Genomic DNA, 19,127 nt, shown 5'->3' on the forward strand with positions numbered 1-19,127 from the left:
GTTACACCGATTCCTAGCCAGGACAACGGTACAATTCAGGACAATGGTGCAACTCCCATTCCAAAATTCCCCCAATGTCCATTCAAAACCCTCTACTTGATTTACTATATACATCAGACAACACTTTCCAAGAAAGCTCATCCCATCCAGGAACTTGAGCATCACTTGCAAAAGCAAGCGACCGGCTGTCAGTTGTATAGACACCCAAGACCTTGTCCTGCTTTGGCAATTTTTCCCCAGTAAATACTGAGCAAGGCAAGTGTTTTCATAGAAACAGTGTACGATCACATAAATCCACTGTGACACACACACAGACGAGGCAGCACTAGCGTTCCTCGCAACCACCTTCTCCTCGGTCGGTGCCCTCATCTGCGGAGCTGGACCCTTCCCCACAGTTACACAGGGAGACAGCTCCTGGTTTATGTGCCACAAGATCAGGTTTGGTTCCCGTTTACTGCTCATCACCACGTGCAAGTCCTCTGGGTCTCGATACATTGCCTTGCTAGGCTAGAGATTTAGGCAACAACGATCTGCAGCAGACTGGATGTGCAAAGCTGGCTGATCCCGTGGGAGTTTTAGCTTGGTACTGCAGCCAGTGAGAGCCAGCAGCTGCCTTCAGAGCAACTCTGTCGACACAGCAGGCATGGGAGATGGCCAGGGACGGCAGTGGTTTCCCCACAAAACCACGGTGGTTGCGTCCCTGCAACCAACAGCCATCCTCAAAGCCAGGCTGAGGCAGATGTGTGGTGCCAAGGAAAGAATGAACTAGTGCTCGGAAAAGGACACTCAGAAACACACATCTAAGAAGCCATTTTCAGGCCAGAACATGCCTAGAAGCTGTGGCACAATTACCTGCCTCAAGTTTACCCACAGAGTTTGCAACCAGTCGGCAGGGTTTGTGCTCCTGGGACCGGCTTCATGACACACTTAACATCGTCCCTGGCACGGGGCTGGCAGGCCATAAGAAACCCAGGTGAAGGACATGCCCCGTGCAATGTTTGGGACAGAAACGCTGCCGCTACAAACCCAAGACTGGTCCAAGGTGCTGGGTAATACACACCATGTAGTAGCCAGGAAGGAGCTTCTGTAGGAATTCAGCCTCCTTGTGCATCACAGTTTTTATGATGAATTCATCATCGCTGGTGACATAGAAGAGGGAACCACTGGCACCAGGGTTTGACAGCTCTATCAGAGGCTCATTACATAATGAGTACTAGGGAAGAAAAGAAAAAAAAAAAAAAAGATGATGTTTTTAGCCCCCACTCATTGCACGCTGAGTTCTATGCCCTTGAGGGCTTTCACCAGCATGCCGTCTCCCTGCGAGATTAAGGGGTAGAAAAGCTTAAGTGAGAACTATTTTCATTATAGGTTAGGTCTAAGCAGCAAAGTTGATGGACAATTTACAATTAGAGACTGCGATTACAGTTCAGAGCATCCCAACTGCTCAGAATCAAGCTAATCATCTGCTTTCAGTAACACCCAGGCTTCATAATGACATCTTATCTTTCCCCATTGTGTGTGTATCACATTTCGGCTTCTTTCAGCACATTATTGCAAGTGCAGACGGAAAGACAGGATTTTAGGAGATATGACAGTCTGCTCAGGGCACCATGTGTCACTGTGCTGGAGAGAACACAATGCACTGGCTGTTCTCAGCAGCCCCCTCTGGCCTTGTGCTCCCCCTGTTAAGAGTGGATTTTTACAGCCACGTCTCACCCCCTCGATCCTGCTAGAAACAGAGGAAAAGTATTACACCAGTGTCCAGACACAAGAAGGATCGGCGCTGTGTAAGTGCAGCAAGGGGTACTGCACTGGGAATTGAACTGGGAGGATATTTCTAGATATCAGTATGCAAAGAGCAGATCCTCAAATGAGATTTGCCCAGCAGCAGCAGGAAAAAAAAAACCAAACAAAAAGAAGAAAGTGCAAGCACAAGTGTCGGCAGCTAGGTACCAACCCCAAGGTAACCGAGCAGGTCGAGCGCCTTCAGGGCGGTATCACGTCAGAGCAGTCACAGCAAGAGGTAAGATAAGGAGAGGGAGGTAGGGTATGTAAGGGACATAATGATGAGCATTTAATTTATGGCTCTGATTAGGTACTGAAAACAGCTTTCAGCCCTGCACAGATTAATGATCTAAGACTTTATCAAGTTAATTATCTCATGCATAATTAAAGGCATTTGCTGCCATGGCAGGCAAGAGACAATCAGGGGAAGCAGAAGCAACAAATCAGAGCCACGACCTTTGCAACTGAGGCAGGCTCTTTGCCTTACCCAGGTTTTGAACCACTCATCAAATCAGCCAGCATTATCTTGGATGGCACTGATGGGGACCACTGTTACTGTCAAACCGTGCAATGGCACGGATTCCTTTCTACTGGTAGGTGTTCAGCTACCATTACCCCTGTCTACAGCTTAAGCCAGAAAAAAAGGGCTATTAAAAGAGAGGGAGGGCATGCACTCGTTTGGATGCGTTACCTTCGCCTGTTCAAACTTGTCCTTTTCTAAGGAGCAGGACATCACATACACGCAAGGGACCGAACTCAGCCCCAGTGCACTCCAAGCCCAGAGAGCCTGCACTACTAGGTGTTTTAGAAACAGCCTTTCCAGCTCTGAGGAGCTTTCTGAGCACAAGAACAAGCTGTATTTCATTCTGTCTTTGTAAGATGATTAAAATAACTATGCTCACATAGCTCTCAAGTGAGTACACAAGGAAAAATTCCCATCTTTGTCCTCAGAGCCCCAGGGGACATTACAGGGTTGCACCCAGCAGAACACAACTCCCTTTTGCTTGTAAACACAGTAAATTATTGTAACCACAAACAACAGAGAGGGAACCCCATCGCATAGCTTACACATCACACACGGTACGCAGATTGTTTCCTTTCCCTCCGGTGCAAGCCAGCAGCTACCTCTTAGCAAACGAAGACTTGGGCTGAGCGGTGCTGGTCTTGCTGGGATCATCACTGAATCTCCTCCAAAACTGAGCAGAATCCCTAAATCCACAGCCTCTGGCCACTCCTTGCTGGAACCAGAACGATGCCTTAACTCTTTTCTGTCCCTTTTAGGCAAGAATTGCTGATAGCCTTGCTTTAGGGCCAAATTCCCTGTGCTACTCTAGACCATCTCAAATAAAGGAGGAAAGACAGAGAAGTATATCCATACCAAATAATCGTCTGGACGAATCCCAAAGAGTTCTCGGAAGTACCGAAAAGCCACTGGTGCATAGGTCTTGAACCTGAAGTCAGCATAATGGTGAGCTGGGGTGAGGTTACTTCCTTCGCTGCACAAAACAGACATCGCATAAGCGGAACCTCTGTATTACCATTCATCTGACATACAGTTGCCTTGATGTGACTGTATGTATTTAAAATGAACTGAGCCTTGCAAAAAGACATCTTAGGAACAACAACGACAACAACAAAAAAAACTTTCTTCCGTGGCAGGACAACAGGAAAATCGGTTTTAAATTATCTGCCAAAATCTGTTTCCAAAGAGCACACGGAACAACCACTTGGCAAGCAGAATACATTTACACAGAGAATATGGCTTTTATGAGCTTTGTTTATTCACAGAGTTAAAGAGCTCCCAGAATGAGTTTCTTCCAGCTCAAACGTGGTATCATTTTGGGGAAGAAATTCTAGATGGACAGGTAAAAAGAAAAGCACGTAGGAAGGTTAAACTCAAGCATAGAGTACTGCACCTTACATTGCACTTCCTTGCAAGCCAGTGCACTGCAGAATCTAACACTTCCCACTGGTATGTTTGTGCGTAACGGATGCATATTTAAAACATTCAGAGCAATCCAACTCTGTGATCTAAAGACAGATGGAAGCTCTCTTGAAAAAAATAAGTGAGAGGGAAAGAAATAACTCATCTGTTAGTTTTGTTTCCCCTGTCTCCTTTACCTTGGGAAAAAAATGCTCTCCACCACGTAGAAGTCCTGCATCAGGACATCTCTCTCTGGCTTGGAGCTCAGATTGCCGACGGTATATCCAATCCCTAGCTGGATGGCGCCCTTCAGAGTGGATGAGGTGGTCTGGCATAAAGAAAAGAGCAGTCAGTGAGCATTTCACAGCAAATTATTGCAGCTAGTGTCCCCTATACTACACTACAGTCATGCCTATGACTTCTGTGGGGTCCTCTGGGGCACCACATAATGCTAAACAACTTCAACCAGCTGCTAGAGAGATGGATTAAGGCTTCCAGGTTTGCTGTTTGCAAGATTACGTGGTACAAGGGTGCTGCATAAAATCTACATCAGACTGGTAACTACTGGGCCCCACCTTCCTTTCTCAGCCTGCCACCTACACGTAGCTGCCACTCCCCACTCCGCAAAACCAAACCTTTTTGTAGGTGGTTTCACCAGAAGCATCAACACCCCGATGACCTATCTTCTTTCCTTGGCCAGGCTGTCCTGGTAACGATGGTCCCTGCAAGGAAAGAGCACGGCTAAAGCCCAGAACAGAAGCTGAGCTGGCAGAGAAGAACAAGCAAAGCAGCACAGGCACAACCACATTATTGCGGTCATAAAGGACAGAGGGATCGCGCTCTACCAGTGGAGAAAAAAACACGCCATGCAAAAAGGTGTAACTGGCACCAGCACGCTTTAAACAAGGCTGTTTGAATTACAGAACCATCCCTCAAGACTGACACCCTTAGTACCAACTGGGCAGAACCCCCAAAGATGCTGAGCTCTGGAAAAGATCTGCTTGCTTCCCAGCTGCCAAGATTCCCCCGCTGCTTGACCGCTGTTTCTCATTGATTTAAAACAGCGCTGTATTAAATCAAACAGCAAGAGAATTTTATTCTTAAAAATCCAATGCCCTCAGGTGTCCTACCAATACATGGTGCTTCACGGGAGAAATAAGAGACAGATGACAGGGACAACACAGCACCATGCCTGCTTTCACGTGGAGAGAACCCATTCGAGTGAGATCTCATTTGTTTACAATTCAAAGGACGAGCCCACACGGGGTGAACTGCAGTAACAGCTTCTCCTGAAGTTTTGCAGAGTTTACAGAAACTCTACAGGACTGCCAGCACTCCAGAGTGAGAACAAACCTACTCCTGTTCTCCTCCTCTTCTTCCTCTGAGTCTGCCTGGACCTTTTTTTTACCCGTCAAGGAAGGAGCAGGCTGTGGCTGCACCCTTCAACAAGCCAACGGACCCGTGTTCTGTGGAATTCCACGCAGCTCCTTCTGTGACCCCAGGTGACTGCGGAGCCCAGCAGATGGCTAAAGCTGCTGGTGAGCCCCCAGAAACACTTAAGGGGTTTTTACATTAAAGAACAGCCAGGCCTTGAATGTTCCTTTAAGAGATCCAAGGTCACTTCCCAAATGACAATATTATGTCACTGTCTCTCTCAAGCACCACACAGGCCCATCTCTCAGGACTGATGTCTACAGCAGACAATGGATAATTTTGTTCAGGCTACAGAAGTTCTTTGTGTTTTAGCTTTTAATCAAAAGCTTGCAGCTATTTCTGGTCAAACTGCTTGTACTCCTCGTACTGAGGGGAAGTCTGATTTCTCCTTCAAAAAAAATCCGATTTCCTACCCCGTTTTAAACATTTAGTGCAGCCAGGCTTTTGCTTCTGAGCACTCCTCCAAGCAGTCGTGATTAGCAGTGCAGCTTATCCTTTCCTTGCAGCTTCTAACCAACAAGCCGCATCCTATTACATGCAAGCTCAAGCTGTATCGTCCTGCCTCACCACGTGGCTCATCATCATCCTCTCAAAGCGATCAACGGACACAGGTACCAGTTAAGGGATTTCCCTCCTATGAAATGCAGTAACAGAATTCTCTTCCACAGTCTCTTGCTCTACCTGTGACCTTCCAGGGCAAGAAAAAGCGGGGCTATATGTGCCCTGAACAAAGCAATTAACTTCCACAGAATTTGAACTTCCTACTACGTGTATTTCTGGACAGGCAAAAAAAATAATAATCAAGTCTCACATTCCTGGCAGGAAGATTTAGCTATTAAGGCATACAAACGCTCATCATCCCAGGTGAGTAATGTAAAGGCGTGTGACATAAAATTAGATCAAACAAAAATCATTTGAACACGATGCCCTAAACCAGGAGTGTGGGTTTCAGGGAACAGCTTTCAAGCACGGATCCTCCTACTAGATTCCCTGCTGCCAACTGTGAAGAGTTTTGCTCCAGAAGGTAACAGTGATTCAGCAACCTGCGACCTGGATTATGCGTGAGAAGATCAGCCCCTTGAGATGTTCCCCTATTTTACGGCTTCACAAATTACAGCCTTGACTCGCTCCCAGGGGTGGGTGAGACCCAACACAGAGCCCTGGAGATGCCCAAGATAGAGACCCTCCGTTTATCACCTTCAGCTTCTGGGGTGGAAGAGGAGCCCTCGGCCACTTACAGACCTAAAATTGGCCGTGTGGTGGGCATAACCCCTTCACATCCCCGCGGCGGCTGTGGTGATGCCAATACAGGGACTCCAGAGACCTACCCCACTCATTTTCTTTGTCCCAGATAACAAATATCACATTTTCAGTAATCTTAAAAGTATTTAGAAATCTGGCTTTGCTCAAAAAAGGTCAGGCAGAAGTGTTTTCTAGAGCTCTGCATTTTTATTTCTCAACACGGGATTTTCAAGGCCAGCTTTACACATCTCACCTCGGTGATGGCTGCCTTCTTCGGTGCCAGACCTGAGGAGAGAAAGGAAGAGCATCAGTAAAAGAAGAGACACAGAAAAAAAAAAGCACCAAGAACACAGTCTAATGCTTTGCTCTTCAAGCGAGCTGTAAAGCCTTCAAAGCAGCTGATTTTTTGCTCAGTTTTCAGTTTCACTAGTGCAGGAGTCTGAAGTTTTAGGGGTCACCCAAAATTTCATATTCAGAAGCACAGAGACGCACAGTTCTTCCTGGCAATGTTTCCTAGAGGCTTCAGCAGAGAGTTCTTGTAAATCCCTGCTGCACCGTAAGTAATAGGTCCATGCTACACCGAAGAGCCAGCCACATCCAGAGGCCCAGAGAGACACTTGACAAACTATATTGATAATTGAATCTATTTATAGAACCTGATGTCCAAATATATTGCAAAAATGAACGCATCATTTATCTCAACCACTGCCTTTGGGAGAAGTCACCATTACAGCAAACGGTGCGAAATGAGGATTTTGCCTAAAGCTTTTAGATAGATAATCAGTGTTGGAAACGTGAGTCCAAACCTTCCTCCAACACGAGGCCATCTTCTCATTTCCTAGTGCAAGCCCCAGTCTGCAAGTAGCTCCGTATTTTTAGGCAACAGGGATGAGAGGCTCCTCTGCTGCCAGTCCCACGAGGTGTTCACCGACCCACACGTGGGACCACAACCTCCAGCCCGGCTGACTCCAGAGAGCCATGACGAACAAGGACCAAGAGATGCTTAAGAAGAGCTCAGCACCCCATCCCGGCAGCACCACGTCCCCTGCCGAGGCAGCTCCCTGGCCCCCCTGCACACCCAGCCCAGGTATCAGGAGCGAAACCCATTTGCAAAGGACACAAACCCAAGCGACAGATTTCAGGCTGTCTGTTTCCAGGTACGAGTCTGCTGCTCCCTGCTCCTATCTGAAGTGTTGCTGCAACCACAGATCATTAAGCATCCCACAATCTTTTAGAAAGGACTTAATTTCGCAGGGGACCGTGGACTGACCTGGAGTTTTGGCTGCGAAGGAGAAAGGCTAAAGCCCCCCACTGGCTGCGAAGGAGAAAGGCTAAAGCCCCCCACTAGTCCCCACTCGAGGACAACACGTAGATAATCCAGCTACCTGCTGGCACACAACTGCCCCCACTCCAGAGGGATAACTACACAAGCTGGGGGGTGGTCGCCCTCCAGGGGGAGCAGGAGATGTCCAGCCCCCCCAGCTGGAGAGCAGGAAAAGCCCCAGAGGGTCGTCCCCCCCCCCCCCCCCCCCCCCCCCGATTTGGTCAAGGAGGAACTATGATGGGTTAGCTGGGGTAACTGCTCAATCTCCTCAAATACAAGCAGCGCTGCTTTAGGGCTTGTTTCGAAAGGAGCGTGTGCAAGAAGCTGAGCGTAACAGGAGCACGATGCTCTCCAGATGACAATAATGCTGGGAGCGTGAGATTCAGTTATATTTCAGGAAACATTTCAGATGCTGGGAAGGAGAAAAAAAAACAAAACAACAAAACCCCCTTGGTGGTCACAGGGGAGACTAAACTGCTCTCTGTCAGAAGTGCTGAGGTTCTCTCACCATCCTGTTCTCTGCAAGCTGGGGACCGTCTGGTGCAAAACGGGTCCTGGCCATGGGGTATTGAGTGTCTGCGATGGATCTGCCCAGCCCAGCAGCTTGGCCCACAGCAAAGCCAGAGGAGCAGGGGAAGATTGACTGGTTTTGGTTTAAACTGTCCCCTCTAGTGCCCAGGTTTTGCATCAGGAACAGGAATACAGGACTGCAGCAAGGGGTCTGCAATCCTGCTCCCTCCACGCAAGCTGCATCGCACGATCCCACCCCAGACAGAAGGATAGGTGGTGAGTGGGGCAGGGACCCCTCAGGGGTGCAAAGCAGCTCCCCTCCATCGCCCACCTGGGTTGGGCATCTCTCGGCCAAGGGGCTGCTGCCCACATGGGTGCTCACCGCACAGGATGGGTGATGTCAAACCCTGTAAGCCCCTCCAGCTCCTCGGGACTGCGCCCACAGGCAGCTCAGCGGGCCACACCGCTAGCTCTGACCCTGCATCAGGGTGTTTTTTCCAGGGGGACAAAAAAAAAAAATAAAATAAATCAGTTCTTTGACTTAAGACAACACAATTTTATGACCGTTCATCAAAATGCCACGCAATGGCCAGGGGAGCAGGAGGTATGGCACTAAGTGAGAATCTGGCTAACAAACTTTCAGGGCATGAGCTGGAGTGGCAACTCAAGGCCACAGAAGAACCCCAAGGGACAAACTCTGCTCCAAGCTGGAAATCGCTGGGAACACAACGTGGGCAAGAGGGCGCTGGGCCAGGGAGACCGCACTCTCCCTGCCACGGCTGTGCCGGCTCTCCGACTGCACTAATCTCTTTTCTGCACTTTGTCACAATTCCAGAGCAGGAGATTATCTTTAATTTTGTGATAATTACCACAAGCCGCTTTCATTCCCAGCTTTTAAGTGTCTGCTGCTGTACACGTACCAAATGTGGAATCAACACCAACTACCCGCACAAAGGGAAGGTACCAGAGGCGAAGAACTGTGGATCTCCAGGAGAAACGATGCTTCAGGTAGACAAGAGCATCCCCAACACAAAACCTCCCTCCCCATGCATCCCCACCCCCACCTCAAAAATCAGCTTTATAAAATCAACTTGTCCAGGCAGAAAATGAAGAAAGAAAAAAAAAACCCTAATAATTTTCCACTGGCTACTCAGTGCCCAGCACTCTGCTGTGCTTGTCTCAAACAAGCTGACAGATGGCCTTGTGAAAACTGATTTAACTCCAGCTTCAGGGGCTATGCAGCCACGAGAGACAGCACTCAGGTTTGCAGGGAACAGGAGCTCTACTATGGCAAGTTTCAACACCTAACAAGCTAATTGAAATGATTCTTATCCGATTTGGTGCATCTTAGCAAGGGTGTATTCAGAAACGTGATGAGCAGCTCGGGTAGGGGAACCCCGGGGTGAAACCCCAGCTTTCTGCCCTGCCTCCAGCTCGTGCCTGGGTTTTGCATTTCTCATACATGCTCAGCCTGCTGCCTTCAGTTTGTCTTCTCATCTGTGCACGGCTTTGAGTCGACCCTGTGCCAACACTCGAGCTCCTCTAGAGCCTCAGAAATGAACGCTTCGGTTGTAGCACTCAGCAGTTCCCATCTCTGATTTAGTGTCTAATTTTATTTTTTTTTTCCATATGCCTCTCTATTCACAGCCACAGCACTTGTCCATCCCTGCCACCCCACAGGATGAGGATTAATTTCCTCCTGGAAACCCTCTGCACATTTACTACCCGACATAGAAAGGACTCTCGAGTTTTAGCTCTACCACACCAGAGGAGCATAAACCTACACAAGATGCCACAACCTGGTTTTCTTACACGATATACTGGGTCAACAAATGGGTGTTCAGCCCTTTCTAGGCCCTTCACCCCCCATTTACAGATGCTTGGTCACTCGCTCCCAATAAGCAAAGGACACCACAGGCTGCCAGGAGGGCTCCCACTCGTGATGGGAACACTCATCGTTACCAGGTTCATCAGCTGGCCTCATCGGGGCATCTGAACTCAGGGAACGGTGCAGGGCTGGGATGAGACCAGCCCCCTTGGCTTCTCCCAGCCCACAGCCTCTCTAGACACTGTTGTCAGGGAAACGCAAGTGATGTCAAGTTCAGTTGTTAAAAAAATAAATTAATAAATACCATCAAATCTTTGGCCTTGAAAGCAAACTCATGAAAACCCGAAAATATCACCCTTGCAGTCCACAATTTAGAATGAGTTCAAGTTAAAACCAGAGGTTTCAAGTTTCATTTACCTGCAGAGAATACATTTTAGAAATTAATCAGGGGGTGAGGGGGAAGTCACTGGGCTCTCTCAAAACCAGCTAAACTAGCAAACCCCCTCTAAACCTGGCTAGAGCTGAAAGAGGCTTCTATCCACTGAAAAGGAATTTCTTAACAAGGTTTACAAACATCCAGCAAAAGTCTTGTTTAAGATCTAATAAAGAAGCCTTCTTTATAAGACAGATGTATACAAATGTATATTTATAAGTATTTGATGGTTTACAGTGCTCTAGAGAAGTCAAAGCAAATTTGAATAACTGGTAGATTTATCTGGACCCCTTTTTCCAGTCCGAGATGGTGCTGCATCTTAATAAAGCAAAGCTTTTATTAAAAGTGTTTACGAGGAGATATACAATGTGACTGCAACTAAAAATACATTAGAATATAGACACCACGTAAGCTTTTCAGCTGAATGCTGTACCAACACGACCCCTCCAAAAATGCAACACAGTAGAGACTGTTTGTCACTCGCTCCGTTGGAGGAGTAGCAACTGCAGTCAAACATAACTGGTTTCCAAAGTACAGTCCTCCAAGACCACCAGACCAGCTGTTTACATTTGTTGTTGGGTTTTTTTTATTTATTTGTTCTTTATTTTTAAACTAATGAACTGGCAGTAGCCTTTGCAAAATTGACGTTTAATACTAACCCAGCCTAATCTGCGAGAAAGCTGTAAAATTCTGACAAGTCATACATGCGCTGATGGAGGTCTGGATCTAATTTTACACTTATTTGATTGAGAAGATGATAACACAACGCACCTGAGCAACCCATTTAGACAATAAGAGGAGGTGAAGACTGCAACCAGGATGCTATGATTTATTGTTCAATCAGACTGGTCTAAATGTGGCCCCGTCTGGTCAATGCATTATGTGCAAAAGCATTAAGAAACAGAGAGCTAAGGCACGAGCTGTGAAAGTTGAAGGCTGTTAACACGTGTAGCAGATGTGTTGCAGTTGAAATACAGAGGGAAAGGCTGGAAATTAAACATATCCATCAGAAGAGACAGCTGTTACTTCCCATAAGGGACTGCTGATAAAAAAAAAGGTAAAATTAAAGGGGAGGGAGGCAATTCAAGAGATGCCAGAAAACACATCTCAGCTGAGAAGCAGCATCTGAGCTAGCACAGGCAGCCAGCCGGGGCTTCCCAAGGAGGGGGCACGAGCGTCAGCCCCTAGCAAAAGGAAAAGGCAGAAAGCAGCCTCTGAATTTCTTCTTGCACTCAAAACGTGTGGCTTCGGCTCCCGGCTCGCAGGATGGGGCAGCCCAGGGCAGTCAGAGAGGAAGGGACATGACATGGAGCAGAAGCCAGACTCTCAGCAACCTCCTGGAGAAGGCAGCTATTTACAACCTGCTCCTCCCAGGCACCCAGGGTGACCTACTTCTGAGCATTAAAAACATTTTCTTCCTATAAGAGAAACATCAAGTAAGCCAGAATACTAAATAAAAACTGTGGGCTTCCCCCCCTCCCCCTTAAATGCAGCATCTCTCGACAGAAAGAGCTGTAGCCGACCCCGGGCACGGACAGCTGCTGCTGCCAGTGGAGACCTTGTAGAAACAATATGAAAATAAAGCAATTTGAGCTAAATTCTCCTTGTTACATAGAATCTACATGCTACCAGTAGCTTTGATACCAAAATTTATCCATTTTCCCCTAGAATACTTGCTGACCCACTGCATGATTTCAGGGATCATCTACGCCAAAATTGCGCTGGCTGAAGGCAGCCTGAACTCTCCCCACACCGGTTAGCCCGCCTCGCTCCATCCCTACGGATAAGCATGGCAAGGGGGAAGAGAGACCCTGCTCCAAGGCTCCTGCAGCACAGGTAGCTCCACATTCCTCAGGACAGTTCAGTCACCATCCAAAGTCCATCAGTTATTTGCAGACACAGAAATGCTGGCTGCGCCAGGCACTATTCAGACCGGACTACCAGGAGCAGCCAGAGATAAGTAATCCCATTTAATTCCACCTTGGCTGCCCTGCTCTGATCCCTGTCCTCTGCTCCCGCTCGCCGCCCACACCAGCTCCGTGCCTCCTTTTGCCGTTTCAAGCATGCAGGAACCACCTCCACTTTGTGGAGGGAAGATGACATTTGCCAACCATGATCTGCACCAACTTCATCTGCTGCACTCTCTTCCCCATGGCTTTGGTCTTGTTTACTTGAGCATAAAGTCGTTAGGGAAAGGAATGGCATGGCTTGTACAAATTAAAGGAGAGCTTAATGTACCAGCGAGGTAGGACGGGGCCTCAGGGCACTGCTCTGATACCTCCTCAGCAGTGACACAGCTCACTCCCTCCTTTCCAACCCGGGCAGTTTCCATCTACACCAGCTCTTCCATCAAACAAGGTGGGTGGGCGGCAGGAAGCCACCCAGCGTGCCCCGAACCCGCAGTGAGCCCCACAGCCAGTCCTGCCCCAGCCACTCCCTCCAGGCTTCCAAACCCCAAGCCCCAGCAGCTGCTCCCTTGCCAGCACCCTGCCAGGGATCAGACGATTTAAGCCCTGCATTATACATCCCAGCCAGGACCGCTCAAAGCATCCAGCTTACGGAACACCACCGCGGCCAGGGACCGCCAGAACAGGATGATTCTGCAGTAAAGGCACCTACCAGCCTATTTTATTTGCAGTTATTGGGGGGTGGGGGTGCCCCCCTCAAGAAAATCTTTCTGCCTCAGAAATAAATCTGTTTATCCCAGCTCAGGAGGCAGGGCAGAAGCTAAAGATGCAGGCAGGGAGTTAACAAATTCCTCCCTCAGCTGCAGGTGCGGATTTCATCCCCGGTGCATCCCTCCTCGGGGAGCCACGCTGCTGAGCCAGGACATACCATGCTAAAACGTTTCCTTGACAACTCACCAGAAAACCCGAAAAGCGCTTACAGCACCGAAGCCCAATTACAGTGAGGAATGAGCAGGACAAGACCAGGGAAATGAAATTTAAAAAGAACTGATTTGTTTTCTTGTCTTGGATCAGCTGCACGTAGAAAAAAATAAAATAAAAAAAGGACAGTTTTGGAGTGCCTAGCCTGAACCATGCGACAGAGCCAACAAAAAAGCAAACCAAAAATCTCATCAAGAGGAGCACACAATAGCTGACACCCAGCAGCGGAAAGGGCTGCAGCCCGCTCAGCTCCACGTTCAACTCTGTAATTATGCAATCCAGTGGGATGTTCAGGCGAACATCTGCTAGATGGGGAAGGTGCAGTCTTATCTGAACACAGTGTTCCTGCTCCCTTCCACACTGCCGGTCACAGGAGGATTGCGGAGTGGAACAACACACGCTCCCCGGCACGTCCAGGGCAGCCGAGACACTGGCAAGGTCAGGCACCCCGGCAGCGGCGCTGGGGACGCCAGCCTCTTCCTAGCCTCTGGCTTCTCTCTTTATTACAACCTTCGAGTCCAAATCTGTCTACAAGAATTCACAGCAAAGGTTGATTAGGATTAATTAGAGGCAGCAAACATCGCGGCAGGAAGCGTAACCTCTCCAGGACAGAGCCAGCTCTCTGCGCCTGTGACGACATCCAGGCACAGCGGCACCGCATTAAAACCACAACACCAATTTAGAGCAAGGCCATAAAAGGTTGAAGGGCTTTGAAGTCACATTATTCACGATCATCCAGAAGAGCAAGGGCAACGTCCACTTGCCCCCTTCCCTTTGCTCAGGGGTAGGATAAGCTTTGCATCCCCTAGCAGGTCCCAACCCACGGACACCACCCCCTGGAGCATCTCCTGGCTGCTGGGAGAGCTGTAGTTCAACAGCGGGGAGACAGAGAACCTCCTGTTGCCTTTTTCTGCAAAAACATCGGGGACCTGAATGTAGTGAATGACCTCAGGCCGCCCTTGGGACTCTTTGTGTGTGTTCAGATGGAGTTTTCAGCTGCCACAAGGTCCCAGAGAGCCATTTCCCAACCCCATGTCAGAGAAGCGAAGGCTTGGTCCAGAATTCACTTCCCTCCTTTGTTTCCTGAGCATCGCTATCTCCCTGCCTGCAGGCTCCTGCCTAGAAGCAGCATTCAGCACTTCAACACAGGGAAAGGATGCTCAGCTGCATCCACCATTATGCTATTCTCCAAGTGCCACTAACAGAGGGAAAAGCACAAGCTGACTAATCCGAGGTTATACGCTGCTTGCCAGAGCAGTTATCCTGCCCCAAATACACCAGGTTTGCAGTGTGGCACGGCTCAGTGCTTTAGCTGCACGAGGCTTAATGTCAGACCTCAGCACCTCCCGGTCAGGTAGGGATTAGCGCTGCTGGAGGCTCTTCACCATCTGACCTTCGTGGGCTCCCTTTGCTACTCGCCGTCTCTGCAAGGCTGCTACCAGACCAGGCACAGGACAAGGAACTGGTGCTTGGAACAAGGGTAACTTCACTGCAGCCCATTTCAAAACCTCCTAAGTTGATAATCAGCTTCTTGTTACTGAGAGGGCAAAACCCGTTTAACGAGAGAACAGGAGGATGCCTTTACACATCAGCTTGGTTCCCTTTACAACGTTGCTCGTCTGCGTGCCTCTCCAAAGGATCTCAAGCCATCTCGGTAGAGCACTGGCAAATCAAAGAAATCCTTCAAGCTGCTGATCGGAGCAGCACAGCAGATACACAGCTTGCAGTCCAGCACTCTGTGAGACAAACGACAAACTATTCCCCCTACTTTCTCTCTCAGCCCTTTCTCACAGAGGGTTCCAGTCAGCACCTCCGATCCAGGAGGGATGGGTCTGTTTATAGTTCCCACCATTTAAAACTGTCTTCCTACAGCTGTTACTTGACAAGAGCTTACTTTCCTCACTCACTCGCTGTCAAGAATTATTCTCAGGCTAAACTACATTAAAATAGAAGAATGCAACTCAAAAAAGATATCCACCTCCCTGATATTTTCCATTTGCTGACCTTCTAAAAGACGTGTTGAAGTCCAGTTGCTCCAGTCACAACAGGTAAAGAAATCTACCTGAAGTTTCACAATACCCACCTGCCACAAGACCAGGACATACAGCAGTTACCGCAGTAAGCACAACTTTAAAACCGTGGGAGCTCAGCACCCCAACCAACAGCAATCTCCAAAGGGAAAACAGTTGTTTTGTCTGCAGGCCACCCCTTCACAAGTCATCCTAAAGATGCACCTGGATTTTTAATGAGGGGGTTATTTCCTGATTTACTCCGTAGCCAAAGCTGCTCGGCTAAATCCGCTAAGACTTAATTCCGCTCTTGCTAATGTCGCTTGACAGAGATTTTCCAAGGGTGCTCAAACAACTGAAGACTTGAAAGGGGATTTCAGAATGGGGTCGCGTATAACATGCGTCACTAGATATAAAGCCCCTTTGCCAGGCTGCTCGCATCAGGTTGAGTAAACTTGCCTTCACAAAACACTTCCAGGTTGCCATGGGTGCTGCTGACAACACTGCAACACGCAAACATACGTAGAGATTTATTTGTACCACAATACTGAGGACAAAGTCTGGGTGGGAGAGGAGGCGGGGCACATCTGTATCTTCTGTTTCAACAACAGCCGTTGAAGCAAAAGCATCAGGTTGAATTTCTGGACCTGTTTTGAGAGCGTGGGTTTGTGATAGAGCCCTCAAAGAGCACACCCTCCAGGGCTGACTGGAAACACGTGGTTAAAAAGACACGATAGGAAAAGCGGACAGTGATACATCTTTGTTCAACAGATCTACTTCTAAATAAACTGAAGCTTTTGCTGCTGTTAACAACTGGAAATTCAAACTCTACAGCCTGCATGCACATCTCACCTGTACTCGTTAGGCACCAGGCTATCAGAGATTTCTTGGCCTCAGTCAGAACTAACTTCCCCGACTCACACATGGGCAGAAGGCCAGGTCTGGCTGGTGTTTTGCTGCTTGCCATCAGTCTGTCCCCTGCCATCACCAGAGCACCCTGCCACCCACGCTGCCTGCACAGGCATCACAGATTCCGCACAACCCATCTAAACCTACAAGGCAACAGTGAGGGCTGTCCAGCTCTTTAGGAGCAAGCTCTGCTTAATCCGCTCCAGCTACTGCAGATCCTCTAGGTGGATCCTCTCCCTCCTCTCCCCCCCAGACCAGTGGGGTTGGTACCCGGGAGGGGGACAAGCCTCCAGTCCTCCTCTCCTCCATCAGGGCTCTGTCAGCAAAAATCTGCAGCAGCTCCAGACAGACCAGTGAGACTGAAGAAGAGCCTCTAGGGCAAAAGCTACTGCCACAAGGCATGGGGTGCTGTAGGTTAAGAATAAATTTCAATTATTGCTCACCACCATGTTCTTTTCCCATCAGCCTTATTAAGGCCACTTCTGCTCTCTGTGACTACAGCGTTTCGGTCGGGTGCTCCTGCTCTGCTCTAACAAAGGCACCTGAACAGATGGAACAAAACAAGCCACAGAAGAACAAGCTCAAAAGATGAAGTGTGCTGCCAAAAATCGTAACTCTAAACTTTCAGCAAGTAGACTCTTCTCTCCCTGGGATCCTGGCTGTAGCACAACAGCTAGTGACTCAGCTATCAGCTGAAAATAAGTTACCTAAAAAATAATGAAATTTTTAAACCCACTTTTAAATTAGTAGGAAATACAAACAGGTGAGACACACAGAGGTAGCCCAGTGCCTGTGCTGGGCTACAAGGATGTTTCAGTTGCATTACAGTGATGATCATGGCCAGCCTCCTCCAACACAGGTAACCACAACCTGAAGGCCAGGCTCTTTCTGGCACAGATCTGCAGCTTTCTCAAAAGCGAGGTCAGTAAAGCAGCTTCTCCAGCCCAGCCTGGAGGATTTTCACTGGCGGCTGAGCCAGGCATTTATTACTTCTGTTTAGCCAACTGCAGCTATGTCCATTTATTTAGGAATAATTTAGGAACAAGCTCTGCTCCAGGCTCCGTACAGGTATGTGTACAAACTAAAGATGCAAAAGAACAAAGAGCAAAATTCCAAGCAGCATTTAAGGGTCCCAGAGTGCTGCGCAGGCAGAACCAAGGGACTGGTTATCCCCAGACTCCCGAAGGCACACTGGGTGCTGAGGACACCAGGTTTCTAGCAGTTTTCCGAGTGGCTGCCGCACACGTTCCATACCTAGCTCAGCCGTGAGCCCCTCTGCAAGCAGCACCACTGTTCGGGATTCAGAATGGAGCCCACAGTCACTGCTGAGTCACTCACCAGGCAAGCATCGCACTTACCCTTTGTATCCTGCATTTACATCACTTGTGTGGGATATCGGAGTGGTCAAGGTCCTTCTGAAGCGACTTTGTGGCTTCTAGGATGTGTTTGACAGCAGGCTGTACGAGGTGAAAGAAAACAAGTTCCCATGGAGCTGAGCCACAGCCAGCTGGGCCACCTCGCTCCCGAGCCCCCTGCTCCTGGGCTGTGGGTTGCGGAGCAGCCCTGCTCCGGTGAGAGGGTGGAGGAGGAAAGGCACACAAGGAACACAGAAAGCTGCAGCTGAAGAACATCGGGCTGCGAGGACCAGGGACAACCTCCAGAAGAGCCCGGTCTGGCTGGCCACATGGCTCGTACACATGCACTGGTGTAACTATGTAACTGGGAGTGACTTCTGGTCTCGCAGGTCCTAAAACGGAGCCCTGAACCACGAGCAACTTAACTCCTGAGCCCTTCTCAGGGCTTTATTCAGCATCTGCCCGACACAAGGAAAAACCAGGGATGGCTTCTGAAGAACAGGTACAATACAAAGTAATTCAAGACAGCAACACTGAATGAATTTCCGTCCAGCATTTCTGGATAGAACAGAGAAGAATCTCACAGGACCTTTATTCCTGTTTGCCAAGACTTTAATAAAACCAGAAACAATGTAGTTCCCCTGAACCGTAACACTACAAGGCTGGACCAGCCCAACTTACACTGCCACTGACTTGCAGAGGAGGTGGGGGACAGCATCAACGTGCTCCTGCCTTTGGAGAGAAAAAGAAGCCACAGCCAGGGATGTGAACATCAGACATTCACTCCAAAAAGCATCCCCAGGAGGACAACCCAGCCTCTCAGTCAGGTTTTCCCTCCCAGCTCGGCTGGTAGCTGCCGGTGCTGTGTTTTAGGACGCTGGCACACGTTGTGGGGTGGGAGGAAGGGAGACAGAAGCGTGCGGTAACACTGGCCAACAGCTATGGGACAGCTCTCAGTGGGGAATACAAGACACACAGGGCTGACATGGGAAGTCCCATGGCTTGAACTCTACATTCCCTGGCTCCCAACCCAGTAATCCTCCAGGCCAGATGGCTCGAGCCTATAGGCCTGTACCCACCAAGCGGTGGGGTTCCTCCAGCCCCACCAGTGAGGCCAGGAAGATCTTAACGGGTGAGTTATTTTCACAAAACACAGCAAAATGGAAGGCTCAGGGTAGTCAGGTACTGATGGCTTTCCATGGAAAGAAAAAAAGGCAGGTCTGATGAAGAACCACCATCCTGCACGTACTGAGATGCCATTTAAGATCGACCTGGCCAAGCTCTGAAGTTTTGGATGGTGCAATACCTCCTGGCTTCCTCTTCACCAAAATGGGCTCATTGGTTTGGCCAGAACTTAAAGTAAGGCAAAGGACTTTTGGAGACCATTATCTTGGCAAGTCAGAGCAACCAAAAGCAGGAGCTCTAATATAAAACATTAAGTAACAAGCAGCACTTGCCACTTCTGCCTGTAACATATTCCTTTTCC

The 19,127-nt window shown here is 48.8% G+C and overlaps 1 protein-coding gene across 14 annotated transcripts in view; it reads right to left on the reverse strand.

The window, feature by feature from the left end:
* PIP5K1C (phosphatidylinositol-4-phosphate 5-kinase type 1 gamma) overlaps positions 1-19,127 on the reverse strand; it is a 47,062-nt gene that overhangs the window by 15,239 nt on the left and 12,696 nt on the right. For all 14 annotated transcript variants that reach the window (XR_008747266.1, XM_055804391.1, XM_055804387.1 and 11 more), the window contains exons 2-6: positions 6,639-6,670; positions 4,345-4,431; positions 3,907-4,037; positions 3,164-3,281; positions 1,061-1,213 (exon numbers count right to left, since the gene is read on the reverse strand). Coding sequence is in view for 13 of the 14 variants with exons in the window: in XM_055804391.1 (XP_055660366.1) it covers positions 1,061-1,213; positions 3,164-3,281; positions 3,907-4,037; positions 4,345-4,431; positions 6,639-6,670 (521 nt within the window). In the remaining variant the exon portion in view is untranslated. The remainder of the gene's footprint in view (positions 1-1,060; positions 1,214-3,163; positions 3,282-3,906; positions 4,038-4,344; positions 4,432-6,638; positions 6,671-19,127) is intronic.

Source organism: Falco peregrinus, chromosome 5 (assembly GCF_023634155.1).
Source record: "Falco peregrinus isolate bFalPer1 chromosome 5, bFalPer1.pri, whole genome shotgun sequence".
NCBI classification, from domain to species: Eukaryota; Metazoa; Chordata; class Aves; order Falconiformes; family Falconidae; genus Falco; species Falco peregrinus.